Below are 16,774 nucleotides of genomic sequence, written 5' to 3'. Positions count from 1 at the left end.
CATCAAGCCTATCGCCCACCCTACTGAGGTCAATGAACACATCACAGGATGTGTATCAGGTACAAAACAGCAGTTATTTGCGCTCACCCACACCTCACTTTTTAACTTGCAGACTTAAAGTTACCCAACAGAAATGAGATGTAAACTCAGCTTGCCACCAGTAACGCGTTCTGCTCATTTTGCTCCACGGTCCATAGAATTTACAGCACAGAAACAGCCCATTCGGCCCATCCAATCCCTGCCAGTGTTCATGCTCCACACAAGTCTCCTTCATCCCTTTTCATTAAATGCTATCGCTAACCTTCTATTCCTTTCTCCCTTAGGGACTGGATCTTATGGCCTCTTGCTGGGTGTGTGATGTTGCCAGGGTGAGTGTGTGTGTGTGTGTGTGTGGGGGGGGGAGCTTGTAAAATATGAGGAGTGGTCAGCACACCACCCTCCTCCCCGCTCTGAGCTGCCCCCCCCATAACATGATAGGTGGGAGAATGTCAAAGACAGCAGGCTGATTGCCACTTTCACATAGTTAACAGACTATTTATTTATTTATTCCCAATTGAAGAACCTAACTGAACCGAGTATTACGCTGCCTCGACCATACGGCAATTGGCATGGCGGGCAGGAGGGAGCAGGCCATTTTTTTTAAACACAAGTGGTTAAAAGGCGGCAAGTAAGGAGGCAAATTTCGTCCTGGGAATGTCACACATTGCTGGCATTCCCTCCACCTCACAATGTTACCCTTCCTCCTCCCCTGGCCACCTGTCCCCCGAGGCTGTCAGATCCCTCCACGGTCTTAAAGCTAGGAACTTACGCGCCTCGATCCAGGGTCCATCCACGTTATGCACACCCAGCAGTGTTCGCCACCCAGTGCTGGGACTAGTGGAGCTTTGAATCAATCAGATTAACATCCCCTGTGAAATCCAGCCTCGTGTTTATCTGGCTTCCCCTTGAAGGTATCTATTTTGTTCATCTCAACTATTCTATGCGGTTTGCGAGCACCATGCGTACCGCTCCGTATAGAGCGCACATTCTATTAAGCAATGTACATAATATCTGCTGACCACCAATGCTGATAGCCACCAGTTACCTTGCAACAAGCGTTGGTCGAGCTCCGTCCTCATGGCAGAGCGGGACCCCAGGCTGCGGAAGATGACGGGATCCCTTCCCAAGAAGTCGGCTGTTAGCCCGGAATACAACTCGCCGCCTGAGGAATGGAGGAAAATCGAGTCAAATGATGTGGCTGCAGATGACTGTACTGCAGACAAGTATTCATGGGGCTGGATACTCTGTTTCAGGGACTATGTTCCCACGCTGTCGTGAAAACTGTGGTCTGTTACGCAGAAAAACTGACGTCAAGAGGCCACAGATTTACAGCCCTGGAGGGGGCTAGGAGGCAGCTGTCGTGGAGGTCGAAACTCCAGCTGCCGATACGCCCCCCCACACTTCCGGGTCAGAGGTTGCGCACGGCGGTGGCCTCCAGCAGCTGGTCCATGGTGGTCTCAGACTGCGTGCGGATCTGGACCGTGGAAATAGTGCCTCCAATCGGCTGCATGCCCGACCCGGACCGCCCGCACCATAAAAGCCCAGTCCCGAATGAGACCCCCCCCCACTCCTGCCCTCCGATCGGCCCGCCCCCGACTGTGGCGGCCGCGGACTGAGTCCGCAGCCACCACACGAGTATCCCGAACGTTTGCACCACATTAGAAATACGCCATCGGGAATTTGGTCAGTCGGGGGCGGAGAATAGTGTCAGGCTCTGATTGAAAGCCATCGTGTATCTCTCCAGATGCACTGCCGGGTTTTCAGACCAGACCTAGCACCACTCTGACAAAAAAAAAATCTGGGGGAGGGAATGACACCAAATATTGGTGGCCAATAGTGAGGAGGGTATTCCTGGAGCGAGGAAGGGATAGAGGCGGGCTGGCGCTGCCCAACCTTCTGGGGTACTATTGGGCAGCCAATGTGTCAATGGTGCGTAAATGGGTGATGGAGGGGGGAGGGGCGGCGTGGAAAAGAATGGAGATGGCGTCATGTAGAGGTACAAGCCTGGGTGCCATGGTAACGGCACCGTTGCCGCTCTCCCCCAAGAGGGTTACCACGAGCCCGGTGGTGGCGGCGACCCTAAGAATCTGGGGACAGTGGAGACGGCATCGGGGGGAAACAGGGGGCTCGATGGAGGCTCCACTGGGTGGCAACCATCGGTTCATCCCGGGGAACACGGATGGGGGATTCAGGGGATGGCAAAGGGCGGGCATCAGCAAATTGAGGGACCTGTTTATTGGCGGGAGGTTTGCGGGCCTGGGGGAACTGGAAGATAAATTTGGCCTTCCCCAGGGGAACATGTTCAGATACCTGCAGGTAAAGGCGTTTGCTAGGCGGCAGGTAGAGGGATTCCCTTTGCTGCCCTCGCAGGGGACGATGGACAGAGTGCTTTCGGGGGTGTGGGTAGGAGAGGGGAAGGTGTCTGACATCTATAAGGTAATGCAGGAGGTGGAGGAGTCGTCAGTGGAGGAGCTGAAGGCTAAATGGGAGGAGGAACTCGGGGAGCAGATAGAGGATGGGACTTGGGCGGAGGCCTTGGAGAGAGTCAACTCCTCCTCCTCATGTGCGAGGCTTAGTCTCATCCAATTTAAGGTGCTGCACCGGGCCCACATGTCCGGGACTAGGATGAGTAGGTTCTTCGGGGGTGAGGACAGGTGCACCAGATGTTCGGGGAGTCCTGCGAACCACGCCCATATGTTCTGGGCATGCCCAGCACTGGAAGAATTCTGGAAGGGGGTGGCGGGGACGGTGTCGAGGGTGGTTGGATCCAGGGTCAAACCAGGGTGGGGACTCGCGATTTTTGGGGTTGGGGTGGAGCCGGGAGTGTAGGAGGCGAAAGAGGCCGGTGTCCTGGCCTTTGCGTCCCTAGTAGCCCGTCGAAGGATTCTGTTACAATGGAAGGATGCAAGGCCCCCAAGCGTGGAGACCTGGATCAGTGACATGGCGGGATTTATAAAATTGGAAAAGGTCAAATTTGCCCTGAGAGGATCAATACAAGGGTTCTATAAACGATGGCAGCCTTTTCTGGACTTCCTGGCTCAGAGATAGGTAACTGGGTCAATAGCAGCAGCAACCCGGGGGGGGGGGGGTGCATTATTGTAGTGTTTATTCTGTAACTTTATAGTGTGTTAATTTGCGCTGTTGTTAAAATGCTGGGTTGTTCATGGGGATGGGGCGAATGTATATGATTGTTAATATTATTGTTATTTTCGGTATTTTACTAAGGTGCGTTATTGTTGTATAAAATCAAAATTTCTCAATAAAAATTAATTTAAAAAAAAAAATATTGGTGGCCAATTAGCTAATCATGGCCCCATAGACCCTGGGCGGGATTCTCCAATCTGCCAGTTGTGTTTTCCGGCGTGGCGCACCCCCGCCAGCAGCGGGATTCTCTGTTCCCTCAGCCGACCAATGCGGTTTCCCATTGTGGCCAACCTACACCGTCGGGAAACCTATGGGAATGGGTGAGTGGCCAACGGACAGGAGGATCCCGCTGAAGGAGAATTCTGTTGCCTGTTTTCCAATGCCTACTCCCTTTAAGTTATAATCATATTGTTTGGGGCCATTTGGGTGGGTTGTTCTTGATGGCGTGTTTTATTTAAGTGCGAGTTCTTGTACTTCAGCTCCTGCCTGTTGGGAATCCCCCTGGATTTTTAATTCTCCCAGCAGGGCACCGATATAACCACTTTTCAAACATTCTTTCATTCCTCAGATAATTGTCAGAAAATGTGAAGGCCTCTTTTCAAACTTGCCCTGAGGTATCCACATAATGGAGGCCTATGTAATAGTAGGCCGGAGGGGCTGAATGTTCCTACGTTCCTTGCTCCTATTGTTACGAGGTGACACAGGGTTACATTCTATTCCACTCACATTTCAATGAAAACTTTGCCCCCGTTCCATTTTGTGTCACAAATGCCAGGTAAACTCTATGTTGTGGAGCAGAGAATGTGAAGAGTAAGAGAGGGAAGATTGCCCAACTCAAATTCGTGGGAGAAAGTAATGTTACCGTGGCGATGAATCCTTCACAGATTGGAACCGAACAAAATTCCATCCATTTAAACACTCCCTTTCTAGCCCTCAATTTGGGAAGGCCTCATCCTTTGCGATTCCTTGTCTGTCCCATTTTCTCACCAGGGCTCCTTCAAAACCCCAGGCTGATGGGTCGAAGCCTCAATAAAAGTGGAGTTTCGCTTTGCACGAGAAGTACCTCTAAATCTGAGACCCTAGGATGTTCTCTGGAGGAGGGATCGGCAGGGGGGCAGGGGGGCGGTGGTCAAGGGGAAAGCAGGGAAGAATCCAATCCATGTCACGCATGATTCAGAACAGGATTATGAGGTCCCTCAGCAATTGTCAGCAGTACGCTAGATCAGGCAGGTTGCTGCCTCCTCAAGCTGCTGGCTCACCTTTTCATGCAACGCTAATGAGGCCTAACTACTTCACTCTTATCTGTGTTGCTAACAGCGACATGTGGAAAAGATTAAATTGCTGCTCGTAATCTGGTGATGTACTGCACTCCTCCAGAGCGACGGGACTGAAGGAAAAAGTGTGGCTGCCCTCTCGACAAACTGGTTCAACCGTTTGAGGGGACGCTGTTGAACACAATAGTTTGACTTTTAGGAATAACCATTTAACGGCTTGCTGAAAAGCAGTCGATCCCAATCAACTGTTAAACCACCTTAATGCCTCCCTGAAGTAGGTCTTTCGAAGAGTGATTTATTAACTGGAGTAAACACCGAGGACTGCTTGTTACATTGTGAATCCGGAAAGAGGCCCATCAGCACAGAGCAGTGCCGGTTCCAGACAGGGTAATAGCTCATTCAGTGACTCATCCCCACACAGCGAGTCCCATCATCCCGACATCATTCAGAGGGAATTCTCATGATTAGAACCCATTTAAAGGAGAATCCTCCTTATTAGAACCTTCAAAAGGGAAATTCCCATCATCAAGCCCCTTTAAAAAGGAGGATTCTACATTTCAGTGGAATGTAAAGGGTTCACCTTAATGACAACTCCCGAGCATGTGCATAGGGAGCGGTATAAGTGATGTCGCTCACTGAGAGGACTTGAGTGTGAAGCAAGCAGCTCCTGATCTTATCTCGCTTTGTAAATAGCATGTACGTAAGCGGTTTGGGACAAAAGACCATTGCCTCCAGAATCATCTCTTCGCATCTAAAATGGCAACGAATCCTGAGATGAATCCACAATTACAGAATCTGGGCCCTCTGAAGAAGAATTCTCATCATGAGTGTTGAGAGGAGGGTTTTTCATATCAGCATGTTTTAAAGGTGCGGGGGGGGGGGGGGGGGGGGGGGGTGGAATTCTCGTTCGAATTAGAACCCTGTGTTTAGTTTGCAATTTTCAAATTGCTTACCAGTGAAGGTGCTCGCAAAGGATCGGTTGGGGTCATGTGGGCATTTGCCACGCCCGTTTTCCACACTGTTCACGTCCATCCTGAAAGCATGCTTGAAAAAAAAAAGCACAAAGAGGAATTAGTCGGTGTCACCACTTCCACCCTGGTGAAAGATGCCAAGAAGCTGCAGACTGATGGTTCACGGCAGATAATCCTGCAAATACAGAAGGTTCAGGAGAGCAGAGGAATTTCACTGTCTTTAATCATTGACTACCTCTACCGTGGCTTCACTGTGAGTTTGTCTGTTCCTGAAGGTGGATGAAGACCTTGAAAGTGCCAGTATGGAGTGCCCTACCAGCAGACTGCAAAGAAAGAATTCAATCCGAGGTTTTGCTTGCGAATTATTCTAACAGCAAATCTATTTTCATACAATAGGGGTGGAACCAAAAGATGGTGTCCAGTTAAGGCTGGATATCTAAATAAGATCTCTGAACAAACAATAGGATATGGGCGTTTAAGCATTGGAATCATGCTGGTTAAACTCATTGGAGTCAGTGTTCAGAACGAAGATCATACCCTGGGCTAGACATGTCCTCGGGGTAACATAGTGTTCAGTGTGACTACACCCTTTCCCTTTCTAGTTGAGCCTATTGCTCCCTCCTGCAGGTCACTCAAAGTTAACCGATGTGTATAGAGTGCATTATATAAAGTCATCGCCTTGAGATTCAGTCATGAGGAAGAGATTCATGTAAACCTGAGGCAAACATTCATCAATCATGCGATTCTATATCCTGAGAGTCTTGTGATATGATATGACAGAATCAACAGGCCCCAGATAATTGACAGCATTATCACTCTTTCCCCCCACATCACCATGTCTCACTCAGGTTAAATTCTACCAAACTCGGTATCAAACATTTCCTGCCTGAAATCCCCACCGTCAAATAACAAGATTGTAAAGCTGTACGTCGGATAACTGCATCAGTGTCTAATGTGCTCTCCATCAAGTGATCCCCTGTGAGGAGCATCGTGTTATCTCCCAGCAGAGAACCTCCATCTGCCATGTAACAGGAGTACAGATTTCCAAACACTGTGAAATACTTAAAAGCTTCCCCCTCTCCCGTCAGCGACCTGCGCAAAAACAGCTTGAGTAGGCAGCTGAAGACTTGAGCAAAACACCTCATATGTTGGGTCCAAAATGGAATGGGAGCACGGCAGCCAAGTTGGCATTTATGTAGTCCTGGAGGTATCACGGGTGCTGTTATCAGTTTGACGCTGAACTGCATCAGGGGCTTTGAGACCAGAAAAGTTGGCTTCAAGATGCATCTTAAAATGGGGGAAGAGGTAAAGAGGGGAAGAGCTTTAGGGATGGATTTCCAGAACTCAGGGCCAAAGCAGCAACAATCTACAGTATCACTATCCAGCTGCGTCTGTCCTAGGACATGGTGGACACAGTTCAGTGCCTCGAAGGAATTCCCATTATAATGGAATTCTTTTGAAATATGACAATTGATGGCTGCAAATGGACAATAAAGGCAAATGACAGAAATTGTGTAATAAAGAGGAGGCATCCTATTCCCGTGCATGTGTGTGTGTCGCAGGGTTCAGCACATACTGGGCAAAGTGATTTTCCCACGTCTTCAGCTGTCGGATTGGCGCATGTTCGCATTGTTAGTTCTTGTTGGCGTACAAGACGCACGAGGCAAGCGGACAAACCACTACTGGCGCCAGCACACACTGAAAATCAACTCTTCTGCATCCACAATGCAGTTGGGTCGAAGCCAAAAGATTCCGGCAACATCTGGGCCCGTGATGTACATCTCCATATGCACAGCTGTGCTGCTCGTCAGGCTGGTGGACTGGGCTATCGACGTCCCTGAGCGAGAAACCGTAACCCCATTCAAGTGTAAACCTCTGCAATTCTCCCCTTTCACCTTTTTTCACCTTCATTAGATTTTGAAAGTTGGAAGGAGCAGCAGCATGAGGGTAACATATGTCCTGCTACTGATTAATACAGCCTGCTGAAGATCTGAGTGGTTCCAATGTTTCAAGGCCTGACTCTGCCAAGCCAAACAAAAACAATTCTTTCAAGATTTCAGGATGAATTATTATCACTGTGTGACTATTAGTTTTCGTCATGCAAGTTTAGGAACCGCTGATTGTGAAGAATTATATCCCCCCATTGCATGTAGTGTTTAAGCCCCAGAAGGTGCTCTGAGTGTCAGAGCCAGGTTTTGGTAGCGTTTCTGCCGAGACGTAATTCATCAAGGGGGAGGATTTCTGCTGCATCATATTGACATGGTACATATATGGGGAAGTTCTTAGAAAGCTCTCATGATTTTCTGAAAAGTCGGACACTTGCCTGGGCGAGAGAAGCTCCAGCAACACTCAAGAAGCTCGACACCATCCAGGGCAAAGCAGCCTGCTTGACTGGCACCCCATCCACCACCTTAAACATTCACTCCCTCCCCCACTGATGCATCATGGCAGCCGTATGTACCAGCTACAAGGTGCACTGGAGAAACTCACCAAGGCTCCTTCAAATGCACCTTCCAAACCCATGACCTCTACCACCTAGTTGAGGCTCAGACATTGAATACATTCAAGAGGCGGCTAGATATGGCACTTGAGGCGAATGAGATCAAGGGTTATGGGGAGAAAGCAGGATTAGGCTATTGTTTGGATGGTCAGCCATCCAAGCAGGCTTGAAGGGCCAAATGGCCTCCTCCTGCTCCTATCTTCTATTATTCTAACACAGAACCATTACAGTGCAGAAGGAGGCCATTTGGTCCATTGTGTCTTCATCTGCTCTCCAAACGAGCATCATGACTTCGAGTCACTCCCCTGCCTTTTCCCCTTACCCCTACACACTGGTTCTATTCGAGCAAACACCGAATGACCTCCTGAATGCCTCAAAAAAAGTGCGAATTAGAACACATATCCGGTTGCATGCCAATACCGAGGACTAAACCAGGGACCCTTAGATCTTCAGTCTACTGCTCTCCCAACTGAGCTATATCTGTTCCATCTGAACTACTTCAGCTGGAAGGACAATTTTACCTCGAAGAACAAGGGATGCATGGGAACACCACCACCTGCAAGTTCCCCTCATCCTGACTGGAACTATATTGCCGTTCTTTCACTGCCGTTGGGTTAAAGTCCTGGAGGTCCCTCCCCAACAGCACTGTGGGTGTACCTACCATACACGGACTGTAGCGGTTCAAGCAGGTGGCTCACTGCCACCTTATCAAGGGCAATTAGGGATGGGCGTCAAATGCTGACCTCGCCGGTGACACCCACATCCTGTGAAAGAATGAGAAATCTCTCCCTCTTTGTTTGTAAAGTGATTAAAGGCAATCTCCTTCCCCTGGAGTTGGCATTTTCATTTGTTATACATCTTGGACTGTTACATGACAGCAGAGGAAAGCAAAATTAAAAATGTTAACGATTAGGAAAAAAAAGAAAGAAACAAAAGAAGAAGTAGTTATGCAGCCACCATTACATCTCTCAGAAACACCTCAAAGCTCTTCATATACATTGAAGACCAGTCGCATCTGGCAGCCATGTTTTGCACAGTAACAGTCATACACACGGCGTAGAATCCATAGGATCCCTACACTGCCCATCGAGTCCGCACCGATCGTCTGAAAGAGCTCCCCACCCCGGCCCACTCCCCCCGCCCCATGTCCGTAGCCTCGCCTAACCTCCGCAGCTTTGGATACATAGGGGCAGTTTTTATCACGGCCAATCCACTTAACCTGCACATCTTTGGACTGTGGGAGGAAACCGGAGCACCCGGAGGAAATCATCGCAGACACGGGGAGGATGTACAGACTCCACACAGACAGTGACCCAATTCGGGAATCGAACCTGGGACCCTGGTGCTGTGAAGCGACAGTGCTAACCACTGTGCTACCATGTGCCGCTGGGATGAGTATAACAGATTGGTCCACACACACCTGAATAAACCGATTATGTCTGGATATCCGTGAATACTTCAGGGGATGGACCCAAACGCACATTTAAGCTGATTGTTCTTGTGATCCACATCCAGACAGCACATCTGGCAGCTTTTTCAGTTTCCAGGTGAGGTCATGTAAAGGTGCGGCCATTTTAAGAGCTGCTGTTTAGGCCACAGTCTTCTTCAAATTTATCCTGTGGTTTCAATCCACTCAATAAATAGTAATTTCTGATGAGAATATGGTTTAATAACAGTTTCATTTAAAATGCAGCGCTGCCAACAGTGCAGCATTCCCTTGGCTGTACGCTGAAGTGTCAGCCCAGATTCAAATTACATGGGCTAGCTCCGAAACACAGCCTGAAAAGGGACAACAGTTAAAATGAATGTGGAACCGCCTCACTCCCATTCCATTGCAACAGTCGCTGTAGTCTTTCAATGAGCAGCAAAGTTTGAATCAGGCACAAGCCTCATTATTGCATGCAAATCTGGAAGAGAATTCTTGCCACTCCTGGCCCCAGATAAGTAATATCTCACATAACTTTTTGAGGTCTATTCCTCTTCTCTGCTCATACAAATGAATGGAAAACGCTTGGCTCACATTCCGATCCAATTAGCCCTTTAAGTCGCTTCAGGGCCCTACATAAGTCACATGATGCAGGCCCCACTAGACTAATGCGGGTCGCTATTAGCCTGGTCTGTCCCTTTTCTCGATTGTCGTTATTCCTCATCCCCAACCACGTACCCCCCCCCCCCCCCCCCCCCCCGCCGCCCTCCTCCCTCCTTGGACCGACTGCCCCACCAGCTGGGCTGCGAACTAAGAGCAGGACAGCAAAGAGTTAAAACCACCCACTTGGTGAAAAATGGTGCGTAGGTTTCCTACACAGGACCTGCCAACTGAGAAAATCGAACACTTGTTCAAAGTCCCTTCAAAAGTGCAAAGCTCTCCAGATGCATACAGATGTTCCCCAACTGAGAGATTGATCAATGTGGAGCCAGCAAACATTCACCTCCTTCTGGCCTAAATACAGACTTTACACTAATATCATTATTAATATTATAAAAACCTAATATATCCACACATACACATGTGTGACGAGAGTTCAGGTACAATAACCTGGTCCTTGAGTTGGAATAATTTACTGAACGCCTCCTCCCCTTTATTATCGTGTATTGCCCACTTACAGCCATTGATTGTCATATTTTTGAAGGATTCCACTATAAGCCACATGGGAATTCCTAAGAGGCACTCAGTTGTGTCCATCCTGACCTTTAATAGACAAAGTGCAGTTGATGATCCCAAACCCTTGAGCATAACAGATGCTGCTCTCCAGAAATTCCAAAGTCCCAAACCTCTGCTTGTTGATTATAAGGGAGGATTATTACCTCAAACAGGCGACTGATTGATAGATGGATGGAGGGTAGTTGCTCTCTGTTCATGCAGTGTGCCTTAATGAATCACGACTGAGGGACAGCATTGATTATTTCCTGTGCGAGGCCACCTAATTGAGTTATTAATCATATTGGGGGCAGCCTGTAAATCAAGGAACAAGGCCTTTTCAGGGTCATAAAACCCAAGCAAAATTGTATTCCTCTTCGAAATTTCTCTTCCGCTATTTTGATGTGACCTACCCCCATTTCCAGCTACTCTCCAGCTGGGCAATGGCAGATGTGTTTGACCGAGCTTTCGGACAGCTGTCCCTTGTTATCTCTTCACTTGTCTCCACGTTGAATTGTGTTTGACGATTGGACCTGTGAAGTACTTTAATCGTTTACTATGTCAAAGACGCTTTGACAAAGAGTCACCCAGACTCCAAGCGTTTGCTCCCTTCTCTCTCCATAGGTGCTGTCAGACCTGCTGAGGCTGTCCAGCATTTTCTGTTCTGATCTTAAAATTCAAGTTGTTCTTTAATTCAAATTTCGGTGCGTGTGGATGACCACTTGAGGAGCAGTTTTAATGATTTGCATTCCAAACCTGCAGCACGTTGGAATTTGGGGAACATGCTCCCCACTGTCTCTCTCACGGATTGTTCAGTTTCATTGGAATGTTAACTACTGCTTGGTCATGGGTGGAACTTGTGCCCTCCCCCAAGGCAGCTTTGGTGGCGGGGTGGGATGGGGGAGGGGCATTTATTCAGGCAGGGGGGCACCACCATTTCTGGCAGAAGTGACGCATAGGAAGCCGTGGAACGTGACGCTATGGAAACAGGCGGTAAGGCACGAGCAGATTCTGAAGGGAAGCAAGTCATGGGAAGCTAGAGATGGGGTTAGCATTGCAGGGTAACGTGTGGATACACTGCTTCCGCATTGGGAGCTCAATCCTCCTGCTGTGTGAACACACCTGAGCAATGGCCTGGCCATGGGTTAAAGCTCTGCTGTCACTTGTCGTGTTAGGTATACTGGTCTAATACTGGCTGCAACTGGATGCAGTTTAGATCAGAAAGATACTCTAGATCTTAAAGTTAGTTCAGTCAGTTTTATTGAACTAATAGCACAGTTAGCACAATTCTCTGTGAGTTCGACTCTCTGCTAACCTAAGTGTGGTTACTCTGTCTGACTGAACCAGACTAGCTCTTAGCCATGTGGCGGAGGTGTGAGATTGTAACAACACCCTTGACTGACTCTCTAGGTGTTCATTCATGGAAAGAGGCGGAGTGTGACTGCCTCGTGTCTTTTATAGTCAGATCCCACCCCTGAGTGTCCTGCCTGCTTATTGGTCATGTCCTGTTCTCTGTGTCCATTAGCTGCTTGTCTGTATATCATTATGAGTGTGCGTGTGCCTGCATATCATGTCATCGCTGTCATTCATAGGAACATTTAAAAAAACATTTTATTCCTTTCACAGAGTAACAAAGCCAATGCACAGGGTGGACGGGGCCATCTCCTTGCTTGCTCCAAAAACCAATCCATATTCAAATTGCATCCAATTCATAAATTTAGAGTACCCAATTATTATTTTTCCAATTAAGGGGCAATTTAGCATGGCCAATCCACCTACCCTGCATATTATTGGGTTGTGGGGGTGAAACCCACGCAGACACGGGGAGAATGTGCAAACTCCACACGGTCAGTGACCCAGGGCCGTGATTGAACTCGGGCTCCTCAGCGCAGTATGCAACAGTGCTAACCACTGCGCCACCATGCCACCCCTTTTCTCTTTATTCTTACATGGGATGTTGGCATCACTGGCAAGGCCAACGTTTGTTGCCCATCCCTATTTACCCATGAGGTTTTGCCAGCCATTTCAGAGGGTAGCTAAGAGTCAGCCACATTGCTGTGGGCCTGGAGTCACATGGAGGACAGACCATGTAAGGATGGCAGATTCCCTTCTCTAAAGGACATCGGATGGGTTTTTACAATAACACCTTCAAGGACATCATGGGACTTTTCATTCCAGAATTTAATTGAATTCAAATTTCACCATCTGCCATGGTGGGATTTGAACCTGTGTCCCCAAAGCAGTACCCTGGGTCTCTGCGGTACGCCTCTCCGAAAAGAGGCAACATGGGGATTACCATTAAATCTGCTTTCGCCACCCTTTGAGCAGCGTATTCTAAACCATAATAGTTCAGTTTCCCAAAAAATCCTTCCTCATGTCACCTCTGGTTCTATTGCCAATCACTGAACTTGTTGTCTTCTAGACCCTTTTGTCAATGGAAACAATTTCTCCTTATTTACTCTATCAACGCGAGTCGTGATTTTACACACCTCGATTAAATCATCCTCTGTTAACCTTCTCAGCTCTAAGGAGAGCAATCACAGCGCCTTCAATCTCTCCACACAGCTAAAATTCAGAGAGTGAAAGAGGTGAAGGAGGATCAGGGAGCAGCATATTCCCAGAGACAGTGGCCGCTGGATAAGTGGGTGGATCTGGCTCGGGGTTTGCCAAAGTTGTCAGATGTGACAAATGCTGAGCGGTGCATGAGGGTTAAGTAAGCAATTCTGTTTACTTCTGTCAATCGTTCTCCTCCCTTTCCATCGAGAAGCTTTGTGCGTGAATCAGCAATGCGGAATTGTGGATCAGTTGCCACACCTCAGATAAAGATTAATGCTGGAACCTAACACTACATTTCGACTTGTACTCTAGGAATTGCAAGTTGGCTATTGTACAGGCGCCATGCAGTCCAACAAGGTATTGCTGGCGTCTGTTAAAGAATAGTTAACTTGTGCACAGATGAACAGTGGAACACAGCCAATTTCTGGATGATTAAATCCTCATGAAGAGGGAGGAGCAACTTTATGTTTTAGGCGCGCAGGTCAGAGTAGGATTAACGAAAACTTCAATGATTAACCAAACCGACTGACAACCTTTGTGTTTCCTTTATTGGGACACTCATTTAGATTACCAAGTGTGGACAAAACTTTCTTGAGAAATGGTGCCCTCCATCAATGCATCATTGTTGATCTTGGGCACATGTAGCCTGAAGTCTGTCCTGTCTGTTGCTGACTGCCAACTTCACTTCGAAAGCTTGTGGGCGACAAAACAAAAGGAGCCTCTATCAGCAAAACCAGTGCCCTCAAATGCTGGCTTCGCATTTGATTGTGTGGGAAGATCCCTCAGGCAGGAGTAATACATGGACCAACAGACGCTGGTGTGGGAACCTGCTCCCTGGGCACTGATCTGTCTATGGTGTTTGACACCCCATTTATCCGAATGAATTGATTCCGACAGCAAACATACACTGAAAATCACTTCCAGATAGACAGGGGACTTAAACACCTCCAGGGGCCACAGAAAGAAAGCTTACGTTTATATACTGTTTTCCTAACCTCAGGAAGCTTTTGTTTTATTCATTCTTGGGATGAGAGCCTTTCTAGCAGAAACAGCATTTATTTCCCATCCCTAACTATCCTTGAGGCGGTGGTGGGGAACGGCCAAGTGGCTGCTAGGCAATTTCAGAGGGCAATTAAGAGTCAACCACATTGCGGCAGGATGGCAGAGTGGTTAGCACTGCTGCCTCGCAGCGCCAGGGACCAGTTTTCGATTCCGGCCTTGGGTCACTGTCTATGTGGAGTCTGCACGTACTCCCCGTGTCTGTGTGGGTTTCCTCCGGGTGCTCCCGTTCCCTCCCACAGTCCAAAGATGTGCAGGTCAGGTGAATTGGCCATGATCAATGCCCAGGGTTACGAGGATAGGGCGCGGCTGGGCCGAGGTAGAGCGCCGTTTCGGAGAGTTGGTACAGACGCGATGGACGAATGGCCTCCATCTGCACTGTAGGGATTCTATCCCTATGGGTCTGGAGTCACATGTAGGCCAGACTGAATAAGGACGGCAGATTTCCTTCGCTGATGGACATTTACAAAACAGATGGGGTTTCATGATCAGGTGACCAGCATTTTATTCATGATTTATCAATTAATCAGGTTTAAATTCCTCCAGCTACTACTAATAGCGAGTTCCCCATCGCTATTCAATGACACTCAGTCACTTTTTTGGGCCCTGGGGAGTTTCTCACTGATTTGGCCCACACAGGGTTGGATTCTCCCGCCCCGCCCACCACAAGAATGCCACGGGCGAGCTGCATGGAATGGAAAAATCCATTAACCTTGGGCGGGTCGCCGGGCGAACACGGCCAGAGAATCCCGCCCTTTTTAGCACCGGGGAGCTGAACTCAGAGATCAGGCCGCCATTTTGAAAGGGTGCCTCGATCTCTAAGTGAGCTTGTGGGTCCCCCCACACATGGGCAATGTTATCCCTTCCGCACAAGGACACTTTCCCACACCCCCCATGTGAGGACACCCTGCTATGGGGCCCCTGGGGGGGGGGGGTTCTTCCTCTTCAGGCCAGCCCAAGCCCCGTTACAGCATCCCCTTCCTTCTAGGACCACACCCATCACTCACCCAGCCTCTCAATGGCTCCTACTTGCCTGCCCTACACTCCCCCACCATTCATACCCATCTCAACCCTCATTTCATGGGAATGCCCCCCCTTGCCCCCTGACCCTTGGCACTGCCAGCCTGGCACCCAGGCAGTACTCTGGACAGTATCCTGGTGCCCACGTTCAAGGGGGTGGGCCAGGGAGCCACCCTGCACTTACCCTGACCACCCTGGGGTGTCTGGTGGCCCGGGAGACCCGCTGGTTACCCTTCCACCTGGTCTACGTTTATGTGGACCGGCCCTGATCGGTGCTTGGCTGAAGCCTCCCTGGGGAGGCCGAGGAATCTCGGGAGGCCTCTGGATCCTGCGCAGGTAGGTCGAAAGTAGATTTACAACCTACTTCCGCGAGCGTCATTCGGTCACGCCCATTTGGGGAGGGGTTCCGACTCCGGCATTTCGCGGGACTCCGGAAAATTCCGGGAATCGCGGAACCTGCCGGGGGGCTCGCTGGAAGCCGATCCCGGCATTCTCCGGCCGCGCTGCGTTCAAGTGTGAGCCCAACACGGCCGGAGATTCGCGGCCATACTTTCCGTTACAAAAACAAAATACCGCACATGCTGGAAAACTGAAATCAAAGCAGGGAATTCTGGAAATACTCAGCCTGTCAGGCAGCATCTGCAGGGAGAGAGACAGAGTTAGTGGGCAAAATCTAACGGGCATGCCACGCCCGACTCAGGACGCGATGCAGCCAGTAAGTCTCGAGAGAGGCTGCTCTCAAGATTTATCCGGCACACTACGTCTTGCGAGATTTAACGGGACATCCCGGGACATCGCGATCTGGATACCGCCCACAACGGACGAGACCCAAATCTGCATCTTAAAGTGTGCAGCTCGGCACACTTAGATACGCACTCGCCGGTTCTAACTGGTGCCCAGGATCAAACAGCCTTGCCGACGAGACCCCAGGCGGGCGCCGTTCAGCGCTGGTCTCCACAAACTGAACCAAGCGTGCCGGCACATGGGGAGGTCTTCCAGGTGATATGGGGCCCCTGGAATGTCAGGCATTGGGCAGGGTGGTATGATGCCACCTGGGAACTGCCAGGCTGCATTGGTGGCACTGTCAGCCTGGCATGGTCACTTCCAGGATGCCAGGCTGGTGGCGCCCGAATGGCACCCAGGGATCAGGCCCGGGCATGCCCTGTCGAGGTTTCCTCCAGGTGTTCTGGTTTCCAACCCCAGTCCAAAGATTTTCAGGTTAGGTGGATTGGCCATGCCCACACCCCCACCCCCGTAGCCCAGTGACCCAACCTCATCTTATATTGCAGGCTGTGGGGGGGGGGGGGGGGGGGTCACTATAAACCCTTTATGGGTGAGTTGGGATGTTGGGTGGATCCGGAGGCTGCGATGGGTGGTCTCGAGATGGAGGCACCTGGAGCTCAGTAGTGCAGGAAACGGGGCAAAGTGTGGTCTTGGGGACGTGTTCCTCACTGAGGCCCAGAAATGAAACAGACTTCTGTTCGATAGCGGGGAAATTCTTGCCACTGCTGGCACTGGGAAACGTGCTCGACATGGAACTCTGTTTCATTTCCATTAAATCGCATCCAATGTT

General features: G+C 49.5%; 1 protein-coding gene across 3 annotated transcripts in view; it reads right to left on the bottom strand.

The window, feature by feature from the left end:
- sema3bl (sema domain, immunoglobulin domain (Ig), short basic domain, secreted, (semaphorin) 3bl) overlaps positions 1 to 16,774 on the bottom strand; it is a 176,410-nt gene that overhangs the window by 40,470 nt on the left and 119,166 nt on the right. For all 3 annotated transcript variants that reach the window (XM_038812283.1, XM_038812285.1, XM_038812284.1), the window contains exons 5-6: positions 5,411 to 5,501; positions 1,085 to 1,201 (exon numbers count right to left, since the gene is read on the bottom strand). In XM_038812283.1, the coding sequence (XP_038668211.1) occupies positions 1,085 to 1,201; positions 5,411 to 5,501 (208 nt within the window). The remainder of the gene's footprint in view (positions 1 to 1,084; positions 1,202 to 5,410; positions 5,502 to 16,774) is intronic.

This window comes from Scyliorhinus canicula, chromosome 11, assembly GCF_902713615.1.
Source record: "Scyliorhinus canicula chromosome 11, sScyCan1.1, whole genome shotgun sequence".
Taxonomy (NCBI): Eukaryota; Metazoa; Chordata; class Chondrichthyes; order Carcharhiniformes; family Scyliorhinidae; genus Scyliorhinus; species Scyliorhinus canicula.
Note: the sequence above shows the minus strand (reverse complement) of the source record. Positions and strands in the feature narration are given on the sequence as shown.